The 25375-nt window shown below is 34.1% G+C and overlaps 2 protein-coding genes, 2 non-coding genes and 1 pseudogene across 4 annotated transcripts; 2 read left to right on the top strand and 3 right to left on the bottom strand.

Annotated features, from left to right (window-relative positions):
• Positions 1-1543: 1543 nt before the first annotated feature.
• Positions 1544-2118, top strand: LOC132040596 (PHD finger-like domain-containing protein 5A). The gene has a single exon (XM_059431250.1). It carries the CDS (start codon positions 1606-1608, stop codon positions 1936-1938), a length of 333 nt encoding a protein of 110 aa, XP_059287233.1. The 5' UTR covers positions 1544-1605; the 3' UTR covers positions 1939-2118.
• A 5147-nt stretch (positions 2119-7265) lies between these two features.
• Positions 7266-7361, bottom strand: LOC132041274 (U6 spliceosomal RNA; annotated as a pseudogene).
• Positions 7362-13042: 5681 nt separating this feature from the next.
• On the bottom strand, positions 13043-17466 carry LOC132039780 (probable LRR receptor-like serine/threonine-protein kinase At1g07650). Its single transcript, XM_059430300.1, has 7 exons — positions 15775-17466; positions 15562-15699; positions 15343-15476; positions 14699-14909; positions 13976-14213; positions 13749-13899; positions 13043-13676 (listed from the first exon to the last, which is right to left on the bottom strand). Exons 1-7 carry the CDS (start codon positions 16895-16897, stop codon positions 13368-13370), a joined length of 2304 nt encoding a protein of 767 aa, XP_059286283.1. The 5' UTR covers positions 16898-17466; the 3' UTR covers positions 13043-13367.
• A 2119-nt stretch (positions 17467-19585) lies between these two features.
• Positions 19586-19688, top strand: LOC132041265 (U6 spliceosomal RNA). Its single transcript, XR_009410967.1, has one exon. It is a non-coding gene; the product is annotated as a U6 spliceosomal RNA (small nuclear RNA).
• A 1000-nt stretch (positions 19689-20688) lies between these two features.
• On the bottom strand, positions 20689-20791 carry LOC132041263 (U6 spliceosomal RNA). Its single transcript, XR_009410965.1, has one exon. It is a non-coding gene; the product is annotated as a U6 spliceosomal RNA (small nuclear RNA).
• Between the last annotated feature and the right edge of the window lie 4584 nt (positions 20792-25375).

Raw genomic sequence — 25375 nt, 5'->3', positions numbered from 1 at the left:
GTGCCCTTTCGGTAATATGTAGGGAGTGAGCTAGATAATGTACTCGTATAAGGACCAATAAGGCCTTTTCTTTAAATTACGCCCTAATAAATCTACAAATATCTATTGATCATAGAAAATTAGAGAATCTTCAACCTATGTCATTGTGGGTGCTATTATTTGCCTTTCTTTAATATGGACACGCTTACGGTTGTTAAATCAATCGAACTAGTATGATAAGTCATATGAAGCAAGTATTTTAATAGCCATTCAAACAAACTAGTATGATAAATACTATAAAACAAGTATCTTTAGTAGGCACTTGGTCATGATTTCAACCAAATATTAATTTCAAATATTGAAATGTTATTTTTAAATGAATGTTTGTTATACAATTTTGTCCAGTATGTTAACTTCAACTTGAAACAAAGAATTTGAAGTTGGAAAACTTGTTTGACGAGTATTACAAGTGAAGTAGTTTATAAATAGAACTTCTAACTGTTTTCCCAATTGAAATTCCTGTCCAAAAAAAAAATTGATTCAACTTCCAAAAACTCTTCTTCAACGTCAACTTGACGTACTCATTTAAACTTGGTTAAGTATTCTCCAAATAGAGCCTGAATCTTTCATCCTCTTTATTCGAAGTTAGAGTAACCTCCAAAGGGAAAGTGATTCTTGATTTGAGAATCTAACAATATTATTTTGGTTGGGTCCTGGTCTACTTTCGGAAGGGCTTCAATTTCTCGCTTCCGCTGAAGTATACTACTCATTTTGCACTGTCTTTTCTCCTGCAAAATGAAATGTAGCACTACTGCTTCATCATATAGGACACATGGTTTGCTTCAATCATGAGCTTTTGGTTAATTTCAGACTGCCTTTTCTGTTTCGGATATTCTTAGGTGTTTATGTTTAGACATTGTTTACATTTTTCCTAAGAGAGGCAGAATTGTTATCTTGTATTATTCTATGAAAGCACTGCACCAGACCTTTTCTCCCTATTTTCTTGCAGAAGAAACAGGAGAATTGCTCTCTCAAAATTCTATGGAAGCACAAATTTAACCGCCCCACAAAAACCTGTTTTCCTAATTTCTTGTTCTTTCTTGTTACGGAAAGTTAGTTAGCCTTTTCCAGAGGAAAGAGATGGTGCTTTGAAGCTTAGCTTGATTCAAGAAGTAGACACTTTAAAACTCAGTAGTAATTCTCGACTTTCTGCATATTAGTAATTTTCTTAGGAAGACGAAAAAGAAAAGAGACAATATGATTTCCTTAATAAAATCCTAGTCATTAGAGATGTGAATATGTCAGTGTAATATTGATATGATGAAAAGAGTCTTGTCTACAAGGTCTTGTATTTACTGAGCTTAGATAGTTCCAGATTGGACGCTAACTTGATTCGGGTGTCAAAACACTTTTTAAACCGCTGCAGTAATGCTCGAGTTCTGCAAATTTAGTTATTTGCCCAGGAGCACAAAGAAGAAATAACCTCCATCAAACATTAGTCATTACAGATTTGAATGTCCGAGTTTACCATTATTATGATGAAAAAACTATATCGACAGGCTCGTCTTTATTTGGTACTCACTGGTTCTTTTTTTCATTTGTTCAGGTTGAGACGTCGACAAAAGCATGGCCAAGCATCACCCTGACTTGATCATGTGCAGGAAACAGCCAGGAATAGCTATTGGGCGCCTTTGCGAGAAATGTGATGGCAAGTGTGTCATCTGTGATTCTTATGTGCGTCCTTGCACACTGGTACGAGTTTGTGACGAGTGCAACTATGGTTCCTTTCAGGGCCGTTGCGTGATCTGTGGAGGTGTGGGTATTTCTGATGCTTACTATTGCAAAGAGTGTACTCAGCAGGAGAAAGACAGGGATGGATGTCCTAAGATTGTCAATCTTGGTAGTGCAAAGACTGATCTGTTCTATGAACGTAAAAAATATGGTTTCAAAAAACGATAGTACGGGTTTTTTTGGTTTGTCTAGTGGCATTGTTTACTCGAAGTGTCCCTACGGATAGGATGGTGTTAAAATCTGGAGTCAATTTTACCAGATGGGAGATTATGTACTTGTATTTTATGTGCCAACATCTTGTTTAGGCAAAAAAGTAAATGTTGAATATATAAATTTCTGTTGTTTGGATAGAGTTATGCGGTACTGGTGTTAGTGGAACGTAGCAGGTATCTCATGGAATTAGTTGAGGTGCGTGCAAGTTGGTTCAAACATCATAGTATCGAAAATAACGTAGTTTGGGTGTTTGGTGATGGTTAGCTACTTATTAATGTCTCTTTAGCAAGGTGATGACATGCTGCTATTTCTTTTTCCGACTTTGAAATGTTTTCTCGTGAGTGGAGGGTTTATCGGAAACAACCACTCTACCTCCCGAGGTACCTTCTTCAGACCCTATTTGTGGGATTAGATTGGGTATGTTGTTGAGGGATTTTTTTAAAACTTTGGATGTGGAGAAGATAATGCCTCGTAATAATTATACGTGAATTTGGGTAATGTCTGCTATAGTAGATCTCGATTAAAGAATAATTAACCCACAGCAGTGGTCCAATTTTACATTTTTGCATCTTGCATCTTTCGAGAAGATGCCTAGGAGTTTTTTCTTAATCTGTGTTAAACAAGAAAGTAGAACTCAAAGCTTGCGTTGGATTCTAACACTGTTAATGCTCCTTAACTGATGCATTCACAATAATAACAACACTGCATTTCTTTTAGTTCACGTTTCAGCAACTTTAGGTTCATTCTGTGTGTGACACTAAAAGAAGCTTATTAATTAGTTACATCACAAGTAAGTTATGAGTATCATGAATATATATGTGAGCTATCCAATGCACCAAAAAGGCGACACCTCTTCTCTCTGTCTCTCCGTTTATGTTCGATTTTTTTCCTGAAAAAAATGCATGAACTGATTGATCACCATGCACCTTCATGCAAGTGTTGCATACGAGGTCCGGCATGGATAGTTGAAAAAGATTCATGCATATAATAAGAATCTTGATTTATCTCTAGAGGTGTTAAATTCCCTCTAGCCTTGCTTCGTCAACAAGAATGACCCTATTTGTCTCACTAATTAGATAATTGGGGTCCTAATTTTCATTTTGCATCGACCTCATAAATGACGTTGATATTAACTCATATAGTTGCTTTATTATAAGCGATGGAACAGATTAGATGGGATGCATTTCCTCTCCTCCCAGAAACCACAAATTCTTCAATGTTAATGTATATGTTTGCATCACTCATTTACCCAATTTCAGAAAGTTTTTGAAGGTGCTTTGCTCTGTTAGCTTTCATTCTTGCAAAAATGGACTCATTTGCTGACATTATCTGGTAAAGCTACTTGCCAGACATAGCATGAGCTGAGTGAGGACCTTATTCTTTTTTCCTCCTACAAATGTAACTGAGCCCTAAGTCACATTAATTTGAGTACAAGTACCTTGATATTGGTGTCGATCGGTCAGAGGTAAAGACACAACTGACACTTTGTGTGGAGCATTTTTTTGTCCCACAAGCTGACGGATCAAATCTTACGACTTTTTGAGTCCGTACACTGATTTGTGGGACGAAAAGTAATGCCATCTGTTAGTATCAATCGTGTGAGGCACAAAATAATTTTTTTCATCAGAAGTGGGTATATTCAAGTTGTAGTATATTTATCCTGTATTTTGAAGAATCACATCGCATATGCATAACCATGATGATATACACATTTTACATAGGTTGTTTAAGGCAAAATGAAGAGTCCAAAGCCTATGCATAGATATTACTTGCCTAGTATAGCCATTTCCTCTTTTCCCATTTGTATGCAAAATTGCCTAAATTTAGTACTCCCTCCGTCCTATTTTATACGGTGTTTGACTTGAGACAAAATCTATATATAATATAAAGCTAAACATAGACAATCCTATGTGGCACCTCTCTATGACCTCCATTGGCATTTATCTTTTTTCTCCATTTTCACTCATTTATTTTACTTATTTTATTTTAAAAAATCATCTCCATAACTTATACCTCTTAATTGCTCCATTAGTAATACTAATTTAGCCACATAACAATTTGCAATAACACCCAAATTAATGTTTGTCTGAGCAGCCCACGTAGCAGCACAACATAAATATATAGCCTCCATTAACTATTCCTCCATCTTTTCCTATTCTATTGTAAACAATATATATATATATATATATATATATAATACTAATAAAATTAGGCATAAACAAGATGATGTGGCACCTTCCTATGGCCAAAGATTCATATTTATCTTTTTTCTCATTTTTTTCCTTTTAATTCATTTTTGTGCATAATCTACTAAATAAATAGATTAAAAAAATCCTCACAAAATAAATATATCACTTAATTAGCCCACGTAAGCAATAACCAATGATGATCTTTATGACCTCATTTAATTATCAAAAATAAACGTGCTATGTTTTTAAGAAACTGAAAAGTCTTTTCTTTAACTTTGTTAACCAATGGATGAAATAAGAACTTTATCTTCCCTTAGTAAGCCCAAAAGTCATTAATCAACCTACTTTTTTTTTTGACCTGCTAAATGAATTAAATGGATAAAGAACGTGGATGAATGTGACACTTATTTGATTGAATTCAATATATAATAAATGTGATATTCATTAGAATGTAAATGATCCATAATTTAATTGGCAAAAAATGAAATGTCATGGGCTACTATATAAGTCATTCAGCAAGGATTAAGTCAATCAAACAAATTCCTCTACAAAAAAAAAAAAAAAAAAAAAAAAAAGCCACCACGCCCAAATATTTAGAACTATTGATCTCTTCTATATAATGCTTAATTGCTTATGGTGGTGTGAGGAAGAAGATAGGGAGGAAAGAAAAAAGAACGAAGGAGCGCACTAATAATATTTGGAATATATTAGCATCGGGTGATATGGTTCAAGTTGTGACGCCCGGATGTTAAATAGTATTGAAAAACTTACTGCAGATTCAAGGAAACGGAAATATGAAGGAAAGAAGGAAGAAGGATGAAAAATTCATGCATCATTTACCTGCGAATTAATGGATTGAGTTTGATTTTTTTTTTTATTTTTTATTTTTACGTTTTCGTCTTTTTTCCACCTTCCTTATAGGAATCGTAAAGAAGTATAGAGCGCTTTATTTGGTTGTTGACCAATGGAAATCATAGGAAGAAAAAATGCAGAATTTACGCAATTTTTTTTTCTAAGTTGTACTTTTAATTTCATATCTTCTTTCCATATGAAAAACTAGAAATTAAGCTCTTTGATAAGAATGGCAAAGAATTGAATGGTTAAATAACAAAAATAGCTATTTAGAGTTGGTATAATGTGGTGGGTGGGGGGGGGGGGGGGGGGGAGTTCGATGAATTACGTCATTAAACTATATTAGTAATGAAAAAAAAATCATCAAAAATGTTAGTAATTTGTGACTACTCACCGTGTCAGTAGAGTAGAAAAATTATTTATTTATTTCTCATTTTTTTTATTTTCATCCTAATCTTTCCCTTTATTTTATCTTATAGAGTTCCTAACTCACACCTTTATCTCCGTAATTTTTATTCTTAATGATATTCATAACTCTCAATTCCTTTAATTTCATGTCCATAACCTCTGAGAAATTGATGTATAAATTTATGATTAATCTTGAGAGAAAAGATCATATTCAAAATGACTCAATTTGATTCGGTCTAAAATCACTTATTCTTGAGTAAGACACTTTTTCTCATGAACTTTGACCTAACAAATGTGGGATCGATCTTGCGTCGAAGTTCTTTCGATTTTAATGATTTTTTTAAAAAAAAATTTCTGATTATACTGTGAATTTTTTTGGGTAAATGTTGAAGAAGCATATCTGATAGAAGACAAAAAATTATCCAAGATATAAGTCAAACGGAAACAAGATATATGCTATTTAAACTATATTCCATTTCATTAATCAAGATTGTTCGATTTGAAGCTATAAGTTCATGCACCTATTTAGTTTCTCGTATATCGAATGCAATGGAGATTTTATAGTAAAAATAATTAGTAGATAAATACCAATTCACCATTTAGAGATATGAATATGTTTTGAAGTAGCTAAACTATATATTTTTTAAGACTTAAAAGTTGCTTCCTAGTTGAATATTAAGACTTAGAGGTGCTTTCTCTACATGTTGCATTTATTAAAAAAAGAAAATTAAAAAAAAAAGTGAAACAGAATTGTTCTCCTTCGCTGCAAAGAAGTAAGAAACATTTTTGTTTGCGCGAAGAAAGTTTAAAATACGTAATCAATAAGCAATTATGGGAGAATGAAAAACGTTTGATGCCATAAAAGATCAAAAATGATTTTTTAGCATCTAATAAATAATAGTTTACCAGAAAAGGAGAATCTGGATAGCTATGTTTAAAGAATTTTGAGTTCTTTAAAATAAGGCACATACAAAAATAATGTTCATAAAAAATAGGATTATTAATTACTTATAGTAAATGATATTTATAATTAATAACGGTAAATAATACTCTGATATAATAATAAATACTGTAACTTTTATGGTGGAATACGTAAAGTAAGTAGGTGTATTAGAATAACTATAGTGCAAGAGGAAAAGTTAAGTAGGTATATTTAAAGATTTTGTGTTATTTAAAATAAGGTAATGCAAAACATATTGTGCGAATATTAATTATTGCATTGTTTATTTATTGTTATGTATTTAGAGACTTTTCGAATTTCTAATATAAGCTACACATAAATTGATGCCGCAATCAAATTTAAACTACCAAAAGTGGGAGGCTTTTATTTAGATATATTTTTCTGGTTTTTATATATTTATTTGTGAAGCTTTTTCATATATGTGTGTGTGTGTGTAAGTTTTTGAGATTATTAAAAAAAATTCTTTTATATCTAGACTAACTTAAAAGAAAACTGTTTCGTGATTTTTTTAATCTCTAACTGCGCGAAGAGCGGATAAATTAATTAGTTTAAGAAATAAAGGAAAGTTTTTGAAACTTGTGGTCTAAAATAAATCGTAGAAATTTTTGTAACTAAAAATCATTTCATTGAGACTAAAAAGATAAACTTAAAGTTGAATTGTTATTAAATATAAAAATGTGTCATTCTTTTTTTGACTGACTAAAAAGAAAGGCATATAATTTGGGACAGAAGAGCAAGCAAAAATAAATTATAAAGAGAAGCTTCAATGCAGTGATTTCCAAGACTAAATAACACAAAATCTTCTTCCAAAATCAAACGTAAAAACTACTATCGGGAAAATGAGCTGCAGAAAATTGTGGGATCGGGGAAAAAGAAATTTGGATTATTTCTCAATTTGTGCATATTGTGCAAGGCTATGTTAATCTTCTCTGTATCATTCTAATTTTATCGAATGTCCCCAAAGGCACATGCATGAGGGTTAATATTACGCATTATAAATACATCAAAAAAGCTTTCTGCAGTCGATGAGGGAGAAATATTGCTAGTTGGTTTTTGTGCTGGCATGGACCTGGGCCCTTTTTTTTGCTTGGACATCAGTAATTGGCTACAATGTTTGGTGAACTTCTTCGGTTTGGTCAGAGTTACCGTCTAAAGTTTACTGCTTTTATGTCTAACTAGTTCCATGTTAGTTTTGGATTGATAAGCCAGAGCTGGATTATACAATCAAGTAAAAAATCTGCACGGCTGTCCTTATTCGAGGGTGATCTTTAATTTTTACCCTTCAAATTGCTGGTTTTTAATTTTTGTCTTTCGCCTAAAATATTTCCAGGTTCTGAGTTCGGACCCGGCTCAGTAAAATATATATATATATATATATCACAAGGCAGAGTTTCTTTGCAAAATTATGCCTATTCAGGCAAAAGTTAGGCCTTATTAAGGCTTAACTTTCGTAAAATTCCAGCAAAGTAAAAAAAAAAAAAAACAATTACCTCAGCCTTAAGGCAAAGGAAAAAAAAAAAATTGCCTAGGCAGAATTTTCGCAAAGCCTTGCCTTGCGATTTTTTTTTTTAATTGAGCAGAAGTTCGAACCAAGAACCTTCGAGTATTGTCGATGACTTTTTTAAGCGAAGGAAAAAATTAAAGACCGAGTTAAAGACCAATGCTTTTGAAGGACAATCCGTGCAAAAAACATTATCCTTGATCAAATTGGCAAAACTGAAAAACTCAGTTGGTTAAGATACTATAAAGTATCAAAAGGAATTGACAAGTTCTTAACCTTAATAAATGAACGGTATCTCCATACGTGTGTTTTTTCATGCATATTGTTTAAAAAATTGCATGTCTTCATCCGTAGGATCCCAGTACCCGCATCGATCAAAGTTCAATTCTATTAATGCTACTCATTTTTAAATGATATCCACATTGTTCAGCTTTAGCTTGTCGTTACCAAGAAGCCATAGGTTTCGCTTTCGATGGCATAAATGAACATTTTCTTATCAATTTATCCGGTAAACTACCAGGGGCTTATGTAGCCACTTGCATCCATAAACAGTACAACCCCATTGAAGTCCACTGCAACTTCCTCAAAACTCAGGTATATGCTCCTCTCTTCTAGTTAATATAAAATATCACGGAGTGATGCATATTGTTTTTATGTTTTCTGGATATGTTTTGCATGTTTTCATATAGTTAGGTGTAGAAATTGTTAAAATTTAAAATCCCAAATCCGACTTTTGTAAGGACATTCCGTGAAAATTGGAAAAAAAATTGTCTTTGATTAAATACCAATCTCCTTAAAACCTACTTACGTCGTGATGTAAGAAGAATAAATAGCACACATCTTTAGTGGTTCACCCTCAATGGAGATACGTCCAGATACGATCTTATTAAAGAAGAAATATTACATGTTTACAACACTCAACCTCACAACCCAATCCCAATGACACTCGAGAATTTTACCACCAAATTCTCTCAAATGAACGGTATCTCCATACTTGTGTTTTCATTCAAGCATATTTCTAAAAAATTGATTTTTCTTCTCTTTGGGATGTGTTGTCTTCTTCAATTTTGGTGTGTTTAGCAAATGAGAAAGCTTCAATTTATATGTGAGATGAACCTATTGATGTCATTTGACTCAAGCAAGCACTTGACAATTTGCCAAATACAAGGAAGATGTTTTCTTACCAAAAAACCACGGGTTTCGCTTTATTCAAAACAAGGAAGTGTTTTCTTCCTAAAATAAGGGGGACCCAACAAATCTCCCACTTGCACTAATTTTAATTTGTCTTCACACTTTGATCCACGCAACTTCTCTTTCCTAGTTTCATACTTCTTCTAGTTAATATAAAATATTGAACATGACATGCATTTGTCAACATCACCACCGTTGTCGAAAAGATTAACATAACCTCATGGAGTCATGCATATTGATTTTCTGGAAATGTTTTGCATTTTTTCATATATTAGGAATATCCAAATTTTACGAAAAGTATTAAAGATGTTGCTTTTCCGGATATTCATAGTTAATAGGACAACTACCTAATGACCCTTCATTCATGTTCAGATTTCCATCCCTCTTCTCATACAACTTGGCGAGAATCCTGTTATTTTCCTCAAAAATTGATAAGGTTGAGAAAATAAAGAGTAACTTTGATAACTTTCCTCACATATTCTTCGCGAGCTAAGATGCCTCTTGGTTGAAATCCCTTTCAAGTAGATTTAGCTTTATAATGCGTGTATTCCAGTCTTAGGCAAGCAGATCCGATAAACCCATTTGTTTTGCAATGATGAATCCTTCTGAATTTATTGATGATGTATGATTTGCCTATGGTTTTCCATATTTTTGTGGATCCACTTATTCGATTCATCGAACTGGATATTAAGCTTCTTCATAACATTCGAGTGACCCCTTTCGAGTAAACAATAGATTTATGAATAGGAGTAATGGAATCGAATGTGAGTTGCCTACATTAGATACAACAACATCGGGGCGTAATGAGTTTCGAATCCACTTTCAGTAGGGTCACAGGGAGTATTTGTTCCTCTCGCCTCCACCTTGGAGGTAGAGAGTCGAAAGTCCCTCAAATCGAAATTTCCGATTCCTTGTCTCGAAAAATTTTTTTGGACAAAATAGGTCTTTGATAAGAATTGACGAAAGACAACAGTCATGGATGATCTTGGATTTTGTTCATCCCAAAATCGATAACAACTGCAGTCACCATAGTAAGATAAAGTAACAGTTCTTTGATTTTGGATCGAAGCTTACTGAAGAAGATCATCATAAACAATGATAAACGGTAGAATTTTCGGTTGAAAGATTTGTGTCTAATAAGCCACCTGGGCTAATGAGTTGAAATCCAAGGGAGACCAAGGAAAAGGCCGCGGTATTGAGGCGCACTGCTCGTTCGGGATGTTTTATCTGTTTGAAGTGTATTTGCCATCCAAGCAGCTCGAACGTTCGGTTCATTCTCAGAAATACTGTTAGTTTAGTGCATTTAGATCTAACTAGTTCCATTTTAGTTTGTATTGATCAGAGTTGGAAATCACCATCAATGATATATATATCCGCCGTAACAATAATTACCATATTGAGGTTTGTTTAATATACTTTAACAGTTTAAAGTATCAAATCTTTGAATACAATGAGAACATATAGGGATACTGTTTTCATAAAATAAACCCACACCTTCATTTAATCATCAATGAAGGTCACGTGTGTCTGTCTTCATGGCTTCAGTTTTCTCAGATTCTGTTTTTTCGATTTCTGCTTGATGCTTCTTCACTTCCAGGTCTGTGTTCTGTTTTCCTATTATGTTCCTTCTACAAATCTTTGTCATATTTATGTTGTATGGCAACTATGCCACAAAACCTATCTTTGTGTTGTCAAAAACGGAAGATGTGGGTCTCTTTTATTGCCTGAAGGAGAATGTTTTATGTTCAAAACCATTCGAAATTTTGCATTTTGAAGAGACCCATTACCAAAATGCATACACTGCAGTTCTTGAATTTGGTCAGAGTTACTGTCTAAAATTTACTGCTTTTCGTAATCTAACTAGTTCCATGTTAGTTTGGATTGATAAGCCTGGGCTGGATTATACAATGAACAATCTCTGACCAAATTGGTAAAACTTAGCTGGTTAAGACACTATAAAGTATCAAATCTTTGAGCAAAGGGGTATGAAAGGACATTTGATTAAAAAAAAACCATTATCAACAGAAATTGACGAGTTCTTAACCTTAATAAATGAATTGTATCTTTAGGAACCGTACATGCGCCTTTTGATGCAATATTGTTTACAAGAATTGCATGTCTTCAACCGTAGGATCCCAAGTACCCGGATCGATCAAAGTTCAATTCTATTAATGCTACTCATTTTTAAATGATATCCACATTGTTCAGCTTTAGCTTGTCGTTACCAAGAAACCACACTTTCGCTTTCTCGTCCGGGGATGCCCTCTTATCAAATTATCCGGTAACTCGTTGAACTTTAGTTTGCATCCATAAACGGTACAAACCCATTGAAGTCCACTGCAACTTCCTCAAAACTCAGTTATATGCTCCTCTCTTCTAGTTAGTGGAAAATATTGACCATGACAAGTGATAAGTTATGATTAATTTTTGATGATTTGACAAATGTGCTCGATCATCTTTAGATGAAATAGTTTCTTCATGAAAATACCTTATTATTTGCCGAAGGTTTCTCATACATCGCAATACCTTCATCATATCTGCGCGGTCTTTTCCTTTGCCACGTTGTGAGCAACGTTCTTTGACGGCGTCGGCAATGACTGTTTGTTAACTTGCCAAATTCAAAAAGATGAAATGTTCCTATCCCTTATCACATGGTTTTGGACTCACATGCTCTCTAATATATATATACACAAAAATAATCTTACAAGGTTTAACATTCTTGCAATGCAAAAACACATTATTCTCAACGCTGCGTCGTACCATCTTCGCTCCCATCGTTCTAAATCACAACACAACCTCAAAACTCGATCCCGCTTGTTAGGATTTAAAATCCCAAATCCGACTTTTGTAAGTTCTTAGGATTGTTGAGTCTTGTCATTTTACTCTCCTTACTTGTAATCCTACTCTACTTTAAAGTAAGCGAAGAATAAATAGCACACACAACTTTTGTAGTGGTTCACCCTCTTGGAGAGCTAGTCCAGCTTTGTAGCTCTTATTAAAGAAGAAATATTACAAGTGTTTACAACAGTTAACCTCACAACCCCAATCCCAATGAGGGATTAAGAATTTAATTCCTTACACAAAATTCTCTAAAGACCTTCTTACTTAGGCCTTTCCACTAAACATTTCTCTTGATTTTTCTTCTCTCTTTGGGATGTGTTGTCTTCTTCTATTTTGGTGTGTTTAGCAAATGAGAAAGCTTCCCTATTTATATCAACAAGCATAGAAATGTCATTGGTGACTCAAAAGAAGCTTGACAATTTGAAGATACATGGAAGATGTTATTCTTTTTATGTTTTTTCTTCCTATAACAAGTTTTGCATGTTTTCTTCCCTAAAATAAGGGATGGACCCAACAGAAATGTTATGAAAAAGTGTTAAAGGTGTTACATAGTATATTCAACAAGTTAAAATTGGTTTCAACTGGCTCTGATCTAGTTGTTCACCTATCTATTATGGGAAATTCGTAATGACCCTTCATTCATGTTCAGATTTGCCCTCTTCTCATACAACTTGGCTGAGAATTGGAACATAAAAATGGGAAACAAAGAGAAATGATCTGAAACAGCCAGGTTAGTGTCACTAAGCAATCTTCTCCACTTCATCGTATAAAGAGCCATTTGTAACTTGCCTTGAACTTGACTTGTTGTGAGCTACAAGATTCTTGTAATTTTCCTCAATGAATGCAAAAAGATTATAACTTGTCTCAACCCGGAGTTTTATGTTTGGGATTCTTAAAAGTTGTTACCAGAAGAAGTTATTTTCCGGACCCGATTTGGTAAATGTGCCAGTTCAAAACTCAATGGTTGATGTTTGTTTAATGGTAGAAGTACTAGAGCCCAAGACATGCATCCATATATCTTTGAAGATGGATTTATGGAAACTACTTTTAAGTCTTTGGAACATCTTTTAGATTTGTTTTTCGTTGAATATGTTTGTGTAGTATATATATATAGAGAGAGAGAGTACATGCGCGCGCATGTGCGCTCATGTATGCATGTTTAAACCACTTTACAAAAACAAAAATCAAGTGTCTGGTGGAGAATTACTCATGAATTTTGCCAAATTGGTGAAAGGAATCTCAAATGCGATCACAAGTTGATCTATGGACATGCCTTCATGCCCTTACTGAACCAATAAATAGAGAAGACAATTCTCCTACTTCAGAGAAAATGAAAGAATTTGGTATGCAGACCTCCTTAATGGGATTCTCAAGACCAAATAATGAAGCAGAGCAAAATGACCATTTTTGACATTAAAATGCTTCCTGAATCTATGAAGTGTTAACGGGCTATAAGTTGGGAAATAGTGAGACTATTATCTGAACAAGTAAGGTCAAGTGTGATTAAAGTCTCTTGTGTGGTATTGTCTTTATTTTTGGAAAAAGCAGGAACTTTAGGATTTGGCAAGACCTCAGTTTCATTTTTGAGCATGGAGTATACCTCCAACATGGATGGTCTGTCTTCCCATTTTTCTTGTACACACAATAGTGCAACTTGCATGCATCTCAGTTGTTTCCCTATTTGAAAATCATCTTGCAGTGATGGATCAATAAAATCCACTCCGTTGCCTTTTTGCCAAAGTTCATATGCCTGAATTTTGATCACATGAGGTTAGTTTCCACATGAAGACTTTTGACACAAAACTAGTTAGTTAAGACTTACGTATTCGAGAAGATTCAGATCGTTCTCGATGCCATATTCATATGAATTCTTCTTGCCACCAAGGATTTGCAATAATAAAACTCCAAAACTGTAAACATCGTATTTCCTGGAGTATATACCTCGTTTAACATACTCTGGAGGAACACAACCACTACAGAACACAAGAAGAAATGTTAGGAAGTAGGAGTATTAAGTAAGTAATAATGGTTAAGAGCCATGTTATTTACTAGGTCCCGACAATCCTTCCGGTGTTTGCTTCCTTTTCATCTTTCTGAAAAAGTTTAGCTATACCAAAATCTGAGATTTTTGGCTTCATATCATCGTCTAGTAAAATGTTGCTAGCTTTCAAGTCTCTGTGAATGACTGTGAATGTTGAGTACTCTTGGAGGTATAGAAGTCCTTGAGTGACTCCTTCTATAATACGAGCCCGTGTCTCCCAATCTAATTTCAGGCTCTTTACTGGATCTGCATCAGATAATCAATTATTAGACATTTCGCATACCTTAAGATCTTGGATTATGGTTATATATTTTGATGACTAGATGTTCTGTGCATGGTGTAATAGTTATATGCAGGTTTTTGTGTGTGTGAGAGCGTGTGTGTCTGAAGGTATATTCATTTCTGGATATTGAAGTTTGCCTTTTCCTAAATGTTGGAAGTTGTCTCTCTTGACCAAGAAACTTTGATGAATGATGAATTCCTACAGCTAAAAAAAGCATATATGTCTGAAAGAGTTTCCTATAAGTTGTGGTTTGTCTTTTGTGTACCTTACTGAGATACTAGTAATACCACAGCCTCTATTTTACAAATGAACATACCCCCTTTTGAAATTAATAACATTGTGGGCAATTTTAAATGAAAATCCATTTTTTCTTTGTGCCATCCAGTTTGTTGTGAGTTTAAACAATATTCAAGCAGAGTCAACTATAATGAGGTAAGAGTTTACGCACCATAAAGGTAGGAATCCAAACTCTTGTTTGGCATGTACTCATAAATCAGTATCTTCTCTTCTCGTTCGATGCAAAAGCCCTGAAGTTGTAGAACATTGACATGTTGTAACTTTGAAGCAAGTGTGACCTCATTCTGGAACTCTTCTACTCCTTGCTTAGAGCATTCTGAAAGCCGTTTTACTGCAATTTCTTGCCCATCACTTAACCTTCCCTGGGACAACAAGGAGTATGATTAGTAACTGAACTTGTCATAAATCTATGCACCAATTGAAAATCATTTCAGATAATGGTCTCTTTTCATGTCCTTTTACTTGATGAGTGCTTTATAAATTGGACTCTACTGATTTACACTTTTTTCTTTCAGTGAAGTGAATGGAAACAAACAAACAAAAGTTTTTCCTTCTTCCAAGGAATTTACTGTGATAACAATTGAAGGTAGCTAAATGGTATGTTATGCACAACCATGGACTTGTTACTTTGTAGTTTCTTTGTTTTCTTAATTGAATATGGTTATTTCTGAATGCCTGCCACCCTGTTACTCTATTTCCGATATATTTATGCTTCAGATTCTGTGATCGCCTAGCATTAGACATATAATTTGAAACGCCTGTAAAAGGATACAGTAATAGTTGGATTAAGCATACCTTATAAACAGGTCCAAAGCCTCCCTCTCCAATCTTGTTTTTAATGGAGAAATTGTCTGTAGCTTCTTTTATTTGATCAAAGCTGAAAACTTTCATATTACGACCTATAGCTCTTTCATTCAATTCCCTGATACCTATAATCAAAGGAAAGCTTTTTAGTTCCAGTTTATTCTGGTTGGTCGTTTAAAAGAAATAGTGACAAGGGATTGAATTAGTTACCTTCAGATCTTATAGCTTTCTTTTTGAAGATACACAAAATTGTACTTATTAGGAGAATGGTGATGGTGATTGTTGGCAAAAGAATTGCCAGTAACCTTCGCTTGCTGCCGTGTTGGTCTTCTTCTTTTTCATCCGAGGCTGTAAAGAAAGTTATCATATTTACAATTTGTGAAAAATGCATTTGTGAGAAATATATTTACAGGGATTATGAACCTGCTTTTGAGAGCTCCCAATCGACATCATCACTGGGAATTTGGAATGCAGCAAAACCAAGAAGACCCTTATCCTTCGCATAAGAAACTTTAGTTCTGATAGCCTCGACATCATCATAACCAATCCAAAATGATCGAATAGTCACATAGTTCACAACATAAGTTGAGTTATAGACGGGTGTAGCTCCATAACTTTTCATATACCGCTTGATGTATCTATAGCTCATCGATCCATCTTGTGTTATTGCGAGACCTCTTGCAGGTGAACCCACCGTGTTATGATTTGGATTCACAAGTGTCCACGCATAGCCATGGTATGCTAAACCTAGAACTATTTTATTGGCTGGTAATCCGCTCTTTATCCATTCCTTTAGACCATAGTCTGTATTTCGCTTGCTAGCTGGATCATATAAAGCTGCATGTGCTCCTGTAAAATTATCTTTTGTAGGCAAGTAATAGTCATATGCTATGAGATGAACCCAATCAAAGTTTCTAACAATTGTATCTACTGGATAGGTCATGGAATCTAGCATGGGTGAGTAATATGCTCCCATAGTCAAGACCAATGAATTCTCCGACTCAGAATTAATCGCTGTCCGCCACTCTTCAATAAATATTCTCATATTAGTCATGTTGGAAGCTGTATCAGGGGTAACACCAAAAAGATCTAGTCCTTGAAATCCGTATTGTCGAGCGGTTTTTATTGACGTCCTGATGAAAGATTTCCTACGAGAAAACTCACTAGTCATAGCGAAAAAGTCAGGGGACTGATCCCTTCCTCCCCATATGGATAGAAGTGGGATAACTGAGGGATTATTTTGCTTCACAGTTTCTGAGAAGGTAGATACATATGGTTCATCAGAGTGAGATATGTAAAGCTCAAAACTTGAAGTGTTGATATATGCAAAGGCAAAGTGAAGGTGTGTGAACATAGTGGAAGGAAGTTCAGGAACTGGAAACTCACTGCCAGCATACCAGAAACCAGATTTTATCCAAGCTGTTGTGTTGGAAAAACTCGAAAACGGAAGGACAAGTAGAAAGAGGAAGGAGAATAGGTTTTTGGAAGTCATTTGAAGTAAAATAGTAAGATTCTTGATATCAAGCAATGGTCTTTTGAAGTACATGTCTAACTTTTAACCATGTAATATACTTCTTGATAAAGTTATCAAAACTTTGTTGTTGATTTGCCTAACCCCTTTGCTTGTAAAGAATGAATTGGTCATTCTGTTGTATGCCTTGTCCTTGTGATGAAAAGGCCTTTGGTGCTTTCATAGAAACTCCTGGTGCACTTTGGAAAGTCAATGTGAATTTTGGATTTTAGGTACAGCTGACTGCTGGAAAGACTAAAGAGTCATGAAATCTTGGAAATTTGGTCTAGTCATGCTCACATCTACAATTGCATCATCCTTGTATAGTGTCTTGAGCTTTTATGCCACCGCCGTACAGGGGCGGAGATAGGGAGGCACAAGGAGGTTCGTCCGAACCCCTTTTAATCAGAAAATGCAATTGTATATATATGATCAAAATTTATTTAGGAATAGATAGTAGATGTTGAATCCCTTGCTTCTTTGTCTGTCTACTTGTTTATATCATAAATATCCTTAGTGAAAAATCTTGGCTCCATCCAGTATTGTAGTTGTACATGCAAAAATTCTTGATTCCAAGAAGCTATACAATTTTAGAACCAGCAGACTTGGGGGCGGAGCTAGGGGCGCAAGGAGTTCATCCGAACCCCTTACTTCGGAAAATTACAATATATATACAAGCATCAAAATTATTTTTTATGTAAATAGCATATGTTGAATCCCTTTGGTTTCTCCGTATGTTTACTTTTTTAAATTTTGAATTTTCTTAGTGAAAATTCTAATTCCTAAGACGGAACATTACGTATCTAACTTTCCACCATCTGAACTTCTTGGTAAGTGCTTTGTGACCAAATATTATGAAAGCTATGTTATTGGTTTCCACAATTAGTAATTTGTATGCTTTCATTTAGAGTGAAAAAATTGTTAAAGAAATTATGAATTGACAAGTGAAGCATCCTTGCATGCCGTTAACAAAGATCATCTTGACTTTTATGCCACTGCCGTGAATGGCTCTTCTTTCATCGTCCCATATGTTGGGTTTGTAGGCCATAGCTTGGACACAAGATCCAAGTGATTCAATAGGGTCATCTTATTTCCATAAAATGCAGGGGTAAAAATGGCTAAAAATTATCCGATTTCGATATTTATACTAAATCAAATAATTTAAACTTAGCAGTTAAAAAATAAAGTTAGAATACGTGTGTTCATACAAGATATGTGTCTTGCTTGACTATCTTAGACAAGTGAGAGTTGGAACAATGGTTAAGTAACAAGTGTGTTTAATATTTTATAATCACAAACAATACAAAGTTGTTAACAATTTTTTCAAATCAATTTATTCTAAAAAATATTCAAGTGACAACAATATAAGCTAATCAATCACGTACTAAAAAAAATTATAAAAATGATTTGATGTAGATCAAATTTTAGGTCAAATTTTATTATTTAGTATCCCAAGTAAATGTTTAAATTTTTTGAAATACAAAGTTACGCATAAAAATTAACTCTTAGACAAGTGAGAGTTGGAAAGGTCACAGGAAATGAAAACGATGTCTAATATGAACGGATGATATATTGGTCAAAGAAGTGTTTGAATTGACAACATAGGAAATCAATGAAGAATTTCACTAAACAACGGTTTATTTGAATTGACTAAACGTACGTATTTTCTTTTCTTCTTTTACAATACATATTTCGTTCACATAACAGATTGATCACCAATTTTGTACTTGAAGCATGGTTAGAAGCAATTTTATCCTACTATCTCCATTCCAAATAAACGAATTTTTGGGATGTGACACCTCTTTTGAAAGCCAATCAAAAACATTAATTAAAGGGTAATTTGTCAATATTACCTTTTTTCTTTTTCCCAGACTTTGAAAATTTATTCATTGGACCATATGGTAGAAATTCATTATATTGGAATGGAGGGAGTAATAAGGTTGATAAAAGTTTTTCGTTGTTTGTTAGTTTGTGTGATCCACGGTCAATTTTTCGTTTGAGTTTCATTCTTGAGAACGTACTCCCCAAGCGAGATACTTAATGCGTTAGTTACAATACTACACGAGTTGATGCACACATTGCCTAGTATCTAAATATATTTATTTGCACGGTAGAGTAACTTTTAATTTTCAGGGAAAATTAAAGAAACTAATTACTAATCCTATAAAATACAAGTTCATAATCAAGATAGGTTACAGATTTTTTGTTTCTCAGTAAATACTCGAGAAGAAGTTCGCCCAACACAGAAGGCAATTGGGTCATTTGCACTTTTATCCTCTTTTGTGCTGGTCTATAATTTTTGGCCTTCAAATGGGCTGGTTTTTAATTTTTGTGCTTCAAAATCGAACTTATGCCTTTACGCATCATAACATCTATAAGTTATGCCAGTTCCTTTAAAAAATTTATACCCTGCTAGGCATAAGTTCGATTTTGAAAGACAAAAATTATCGGAGGACGAAAATTAAACACCAGTCCAATTGAAGAACAAAAATTAAAGACCAGTTCATTTGAAGGCCAAACCGGGCAATTTCTAGTAGCCAATTAAGTGAAGTCCAAGCACAAAAATGGGCTTCATTCAGATGGAACGGAAGAAAACCCAGGAACAAGTAAGAAGGAGTTCAGGCCCAAGCCAGCACAAAAACCAACTAGCAATATTTCTCCCTCGTCGACTGCAGAAAGCTTCTTCGTCGTGTTTATATAGCGAAACTGTGACGTACATTTTTTGTCCCGAAGGGGACATCCGATAAAATTGGAACGCTACAGAGAAGATTAGCATGGCCCCTGCGCAAGGATGACACGCACAAATCGAGAAATGGTCCAAATTTTTTTCTAAATCACATCCCCCAATTTTCTGCAGCTCCATTTGTATTTTTTACAAAACAAAACGTATCCGGTGTAATCCCATCATAGTTTTTTTTTTTTTTCATTTTGCCATTTTTAATCTACGTAGAATTCTGCATTTTACGTTTTTATTCGAGAAACTAGGTAAATTGAGTGTAGTGAACATATAATTTATCTTTTAATTAAAGGGAAATGTTAAATTTTGGAACAAGATTTATGTTTTGGTGTTAGAAATCACAGCGTTGGAACTTCTCTTGCTTACTAAATTTAGGCAGTTTGCATACAAATAGGAAAACAAGAAATGGATACACTAAGCAAGTTATAAATATGCATAGCGTCGTCCAGTTCCTACCCAAAATCAGGTCATTGATGAGAAGGCTAGGAAATTCAGTGGTAAGGCACAACTATCGGGAGCCGAATATAAGGTCATTGATCTGTTGGCAAAGGAAGGAGCGAGAAGAAAGCTTTTGATAAAATACAAATCTTAGTAGTTCCTCCAGTGTTTGTAAATAAACTTTGAGCAGACATTCTAGGAAATACTTATGAACGTATAGTTTCTTTTTGTAATTCAACTCGAAATGGGATCTCTACGATGGGCATACATGCCCCGGCAACTATGTAATTTTTGTTTGTGTCCAAATAAGAGCTTCTTTGTTTTCTTAGTAAAATGGATTGCAATAGTGTATTTTACTCCAGATACTGGGAACTGTGACCATAAAACGTTGTCCTTCAAGCACAAAAAGAGACCCATATTTCCCTTTTTTTAAAATTGTTAGCATAGGTTAATAGCATATAGTTGTCACACAACATAAATAATGAAGAATCGTAAACGGAACATAATATGGAAATGAAAAAATGACCCGAAAGTGAACAAGTATCCAGCTAAAAAACAGTCCATATCAAGGGAAAAACCAGAATTTGAGAAAAATGAAGCGATGAAAATGGACACGACCTCAAATTGGGCAAAAAAAAAAAAAAAAAAAAAAAAAAAATTGGACCATTTCTCGATTTGTGCATGTCATCCTTGCGCAGGGGCCGAGCTAATCTTCTCTGTATCGTTCCAATTTTATCAGATGTCCCCAAAGGGACAAGTGGAGGTGCTAATGTTCTGCCACATTAAGAGAACTAAGCTTCTCTAAGTAGCCGATGTGGGAGAAATGGCTTGTGTTACACCTCGGATTTTCGCACGTTAAAGTCGCATCATGAGTTGATCGACGTAAGTTAAAAAAGAAATTATGTTGAGGATAAAAGGGATTGAGTTTATTAATAAAAATGGTTACAAGAGTCTATAAATAATATTAGTAAGTGGCGGAAGATTTGAAGGGTGAATGAATCAAAGAAGCATGAGTTTCGTCAAAAGTTGGCAAGTTGGGAATACGATAACTTGTACTTTTGAGCGAGATTAGTGTTATACCCCATTTAAACGGGTTAAATTAGAGTACAACATATTGGAGATTCCTAAATTGCTTATTTTAAGGAGTCGCCACCTAATTAATTTCATGGTGAATTAGGACACCTATTGTTATTAAATAAGGTAAAACCTAACTATACCTCCGTTAATAGTCTGCTTAATTTCAATTCTAGATAAGGGTTCTAATTATCCTAAAGGGAAGGGGTTAAGCATCCTCAAAGATCCGTTAACTACGGTTTACCGGCCAAACTTAGGTTTAACAAAATAGAGGACTTTATAAATAAAATATAGTGTTTTAAGACATTCTCTTAAATCTAAAAGGGAAGGCAAGGTATGTTGCTAGCAATAATAACGTAAGAAGCAATATTTATGTGAACATGATTAAGCAGTGCTTATACCTTTGTAAAGAGAAATTTTTTTTTTTTAGTTATTTCTTTGCTAAAAATCCTCTTTGATAAACTAAGTCAACACACGGGACTCGCAGTTTCGCTTGGACAAAAATCGTGGGAGTTTTAGCTTTGAACAACTTTAACTTGAAAAGCAATAAACAAAGGATAACTTTAAGCTCTAGGCTAAAGAGGACAAAGATTACTCTCGTCGAGCTTCCACTGAATTTCGAAAACCAGAAGCTTGAACACTTCTTGGAACATACCATAGTGAAATCATATCCTTTAAAAGGAATTTTAAAGATTTATCTAAGTGATCAGTACAGTTATCCTTCTATTCAAAGGGGGAATACTTAGCCGATTATAAGCTCTTTTAGAGTCGCAGAATGAGTTATAAAATGAACTAAGCAAAATTTACTTTTCGTTATTCTACTGAAATAAAATCCCCGTTAGCCCCACTAAATTAGGTGCTCTAAGGCAATTAAACAATCACACATAAGAAGAAAATTAACTAAACAAGGATAGGATCTACTAAGAAAAATGCTGCCATTCCCGCTCTCCCCTCTCCCTCTTAATTCTGCTCGGATTGCTTTTTTTAGGGAGAGTGAGAGAGACCGGATAAGAAGCCGATATGGCTTCAGAATTTCGTCCCGATCCTCATTGTTTGCATTCAGATGAGTTTAGAGGGAACTAGAGGCTCGAAATGAAGCAGTGACGTTGTTTTGATCTAGCGGCGGAATCGAGTCTCATTTGAGACTCCTTGCAACTCCGGATGTCATGCAAAAGAAGAAATCGGAAAGGAGAAAGTTAGAGCAGTGAAATATAATTTCATAATAAGTTGTAAAGAAAAGCAATACAATAAAAGAATCACACGGCCATAACATGAAGAACCAAATGTAAACAAGTAATTTGCACCTCAAGCATACTAGAAACATATGATTAAACCCATATTCTGCAGAATATAATCTCAAATGAAGTACTTCTGTTTTCAGAAGTTAAGCTCTTCTTTTTCATTCCTCTTTAAATCCTGGATAGAAAAATACACTCATGGGTCGAACATTACTCCATTTATGCAATCCCTCCCAAGATTAACATATGAATTAGCCTAGATTTTATACTTCCCCACAACATATGAACTAGCCTAAAGCAACAAGGGAATAATTTTAGATTAACTGTTCATCTAATCACTTAGGAGGCTTAATTTCCATTATTCCCCAACATTTAAAGCTTGTTTTAATGAGGAACATATACTTATTTATGGAACTACTGAATTATTCTCGAGAGTTAACACAAAAGAAAGATATTGCTCGATTAACATACTTTACTTTTCTTTGATCTAACCTGATGATCATGTACAAAGCAAAACTTAAACTTCCTATAAAAAAAAACAACCCCAAACACACATTAACACTCACTAGAACCTGTACCTTTTGCAAAATTCATAATAATTCTTATTGTGACAGCTCAAGCCACAAGCTCATTACATTCTTTATCGAAACGTAGAATAAGCGCCTAAATACTCATTTTTATCTTACAGATAAAGGAGTTAAAGGCTGAAGTCAAACTGGATTCGAAACACATTTTCACACTTTGCCATTCCACAGATCATTAAAGGCCTCCACAAGTTAAGAGCTAAGGTCTAAACCCACAGCTACAATAAAGATTTAACAAACTGGAAACCACCCTTTTGACATGCTATTGACATGAGATGCAAACTCAACTTGTTTTTGAAGAAAAGAAAACAAAATACAGGATCTATCCTTAGTTCAAAAGGTTTAAAATTAATCTATGCTCAAAAGAAAATAAACCAAGTAAGTAGTTGTTTATTCTTATAAAACAGTTTTTTTTTTTTTTTTAGAAGGCAAAAAAAACATGTTTTCATCACTACCCTCTCACTCTAATGTAAAAATTCAGGCAGCGTACTTCGAATAAACTGAGCTATCTCGAATCCAGATTTATCCATTTTTATGAATGTAAATAGACACTCGAAGATGCAAACGTTAACCTTTACACTAGCACAGAACCATTTTCGAGATCAAACTTATTCTAAAGCGAAGTAAATACTTTAGCACATCATATTCAAGCACCAAACAGTGATTCAGGGAAACATAAACGTTTAAACTAGGCAAAATTTACTCAGACTAGTTTAATAATTGACTGTAAACCAGCAAAACAGATGTGGAAACTTTAACAACATGTCCAAATGAAAACAGAACACTAAAAGGAGAGGGGAAATTATCTATTCTTCAAAGTAAATCCAAAACACGACTATTTAATATCTGCACCTGAATATCCTCGTTTCCAAAAAAAAAAAAAAGGGGAGAGCTTGAACCATTAAACCAGGAAAGTTATCCATAAACATCCGCAAATGCACAATACCAGAATACATTTTACGTCCTTAACGAATTCGTAAAACGATAAGCAAACAATTTCATACTTCATACATCACTCCAGGATTCAACTAGACTTAACATAAAAAAAAAAAAACAATTAAACTAAACTAATCACATAACCAAAAATACATAGAAAAAGATGAAACCAAGACGAGGACGGGAATAACAATTGTGAACACACAACAAAACTCTAGGCTGAATCTAAAAGAGAGGAAAGGAATGAATAACACTAACCTTTTTCGGGTGCAGTGAACTAGAGCTTTTAGGTCCCGGATCCGCACTCAAACGCGGTGAACCCGAATCCGCTTGGATTAACTAAAAAATTCAAATCGAGAGGTAAAAAAAAAACTGAGTAATATGATGGCTGTCTCTTTTTTTTTTTAGAGATCAGATTGTCGCCGTTCAACCATGGCCTAAAATGGTTCTCTAACTTTGGTATTTATAGCCTAGGATTAGGGTTTCGGATTTGAAATTTTTTGGCTCCAAAACTGAAGAAAAGCCGTTTGAAATCAAATCCCAGGTCTGAAAAGTTGATTTTTTTCCTCAGAGAAATCAGAATCGTTTTGGCTTTTCGCGTGGACTAAAATCGTTGAACACAGGGGAGAAAAAGACGTTACAATCACGAGATGAAGGATGCGAAAAAAAAAGTACCAACTTTGCCTAATATGGTGCGGCAAACTACTGAAGATGGAAGGAGAGGAGGCAGCTTTCATGGAAGAGGAAAGAAAGAGGAAGAAGATGGTGCGGTTGATTGGAACAAAAAAATAAATGAAGGGAGCCTAGTTGAATTAAAAGAGGAATGGGCCGGGTCGGCTGATTTGGGCTCGGCTGGAGTTCAGAAAATGGGCTACCTTTTCTAATTTTGTGGGCTTTAAATTTGATTTGAGCACTCTTAATAAATTATATACTAACAAGTATTTAAGTGAATAAATTATGCAATGTAAAATATAATTACTAGTAGTTATATAGCAGTGAAAATTATACGATATCATAATAACTGCGCGATAATACTTAAAGTTTGAAAGTAATTAAACTCTATTGACTAATTGTACGACACAAATGCAATATGTTTTGCATAAGACGGTAAAATATTGAACGCGACCATTGTGATTATAATATTAAGTGCTTATGCAATAGAAATAATAATAATAATAATAATAATAATAATAAAAGCAATAATAAATAATATTAATGATAATGACAATAATAATATTAAGACGCCGATTATAATAATATTAATAATTATAACATTAAGTGCTCGCAAGCATAGCATAATAATAATAATAATAATAATAGTAATAATAATACGCTAATAACAATAAAAATAATAATAATGACGATAATATTAATAATAATAATAATAACAAAAATAGTAATAATAATAACGACAATAGGTGATGACTAAGTTGGGCAGTGGAAAATGACCAAACTAATAAAAGCAAATAAATGTGGTAAAGTATACATAACTATTCACAAATAAATA

The sequence above is a fragment of the Lycium ferocissimum genome, chromosome 12 (genome assembly GCF_029784015.1).
Source record: "Lycium ferocissimum isolate CSIRO_LF1 chromosome 12, AGI_CSIRO_Lferr_CH_V1, whole genome shotgun sequence".
Taxonomy (NCBI): Eukaryota; Viridiplantae; Streptophyta; class Magnoliopsida; order Solanales; family Solanaceae; genus Lycium; species Lycium ferocissimum.
Note: the sequence above shows the minus strand (reverse complement) of the source record. Positions and strands in the feature narration are given on the sequence as shown.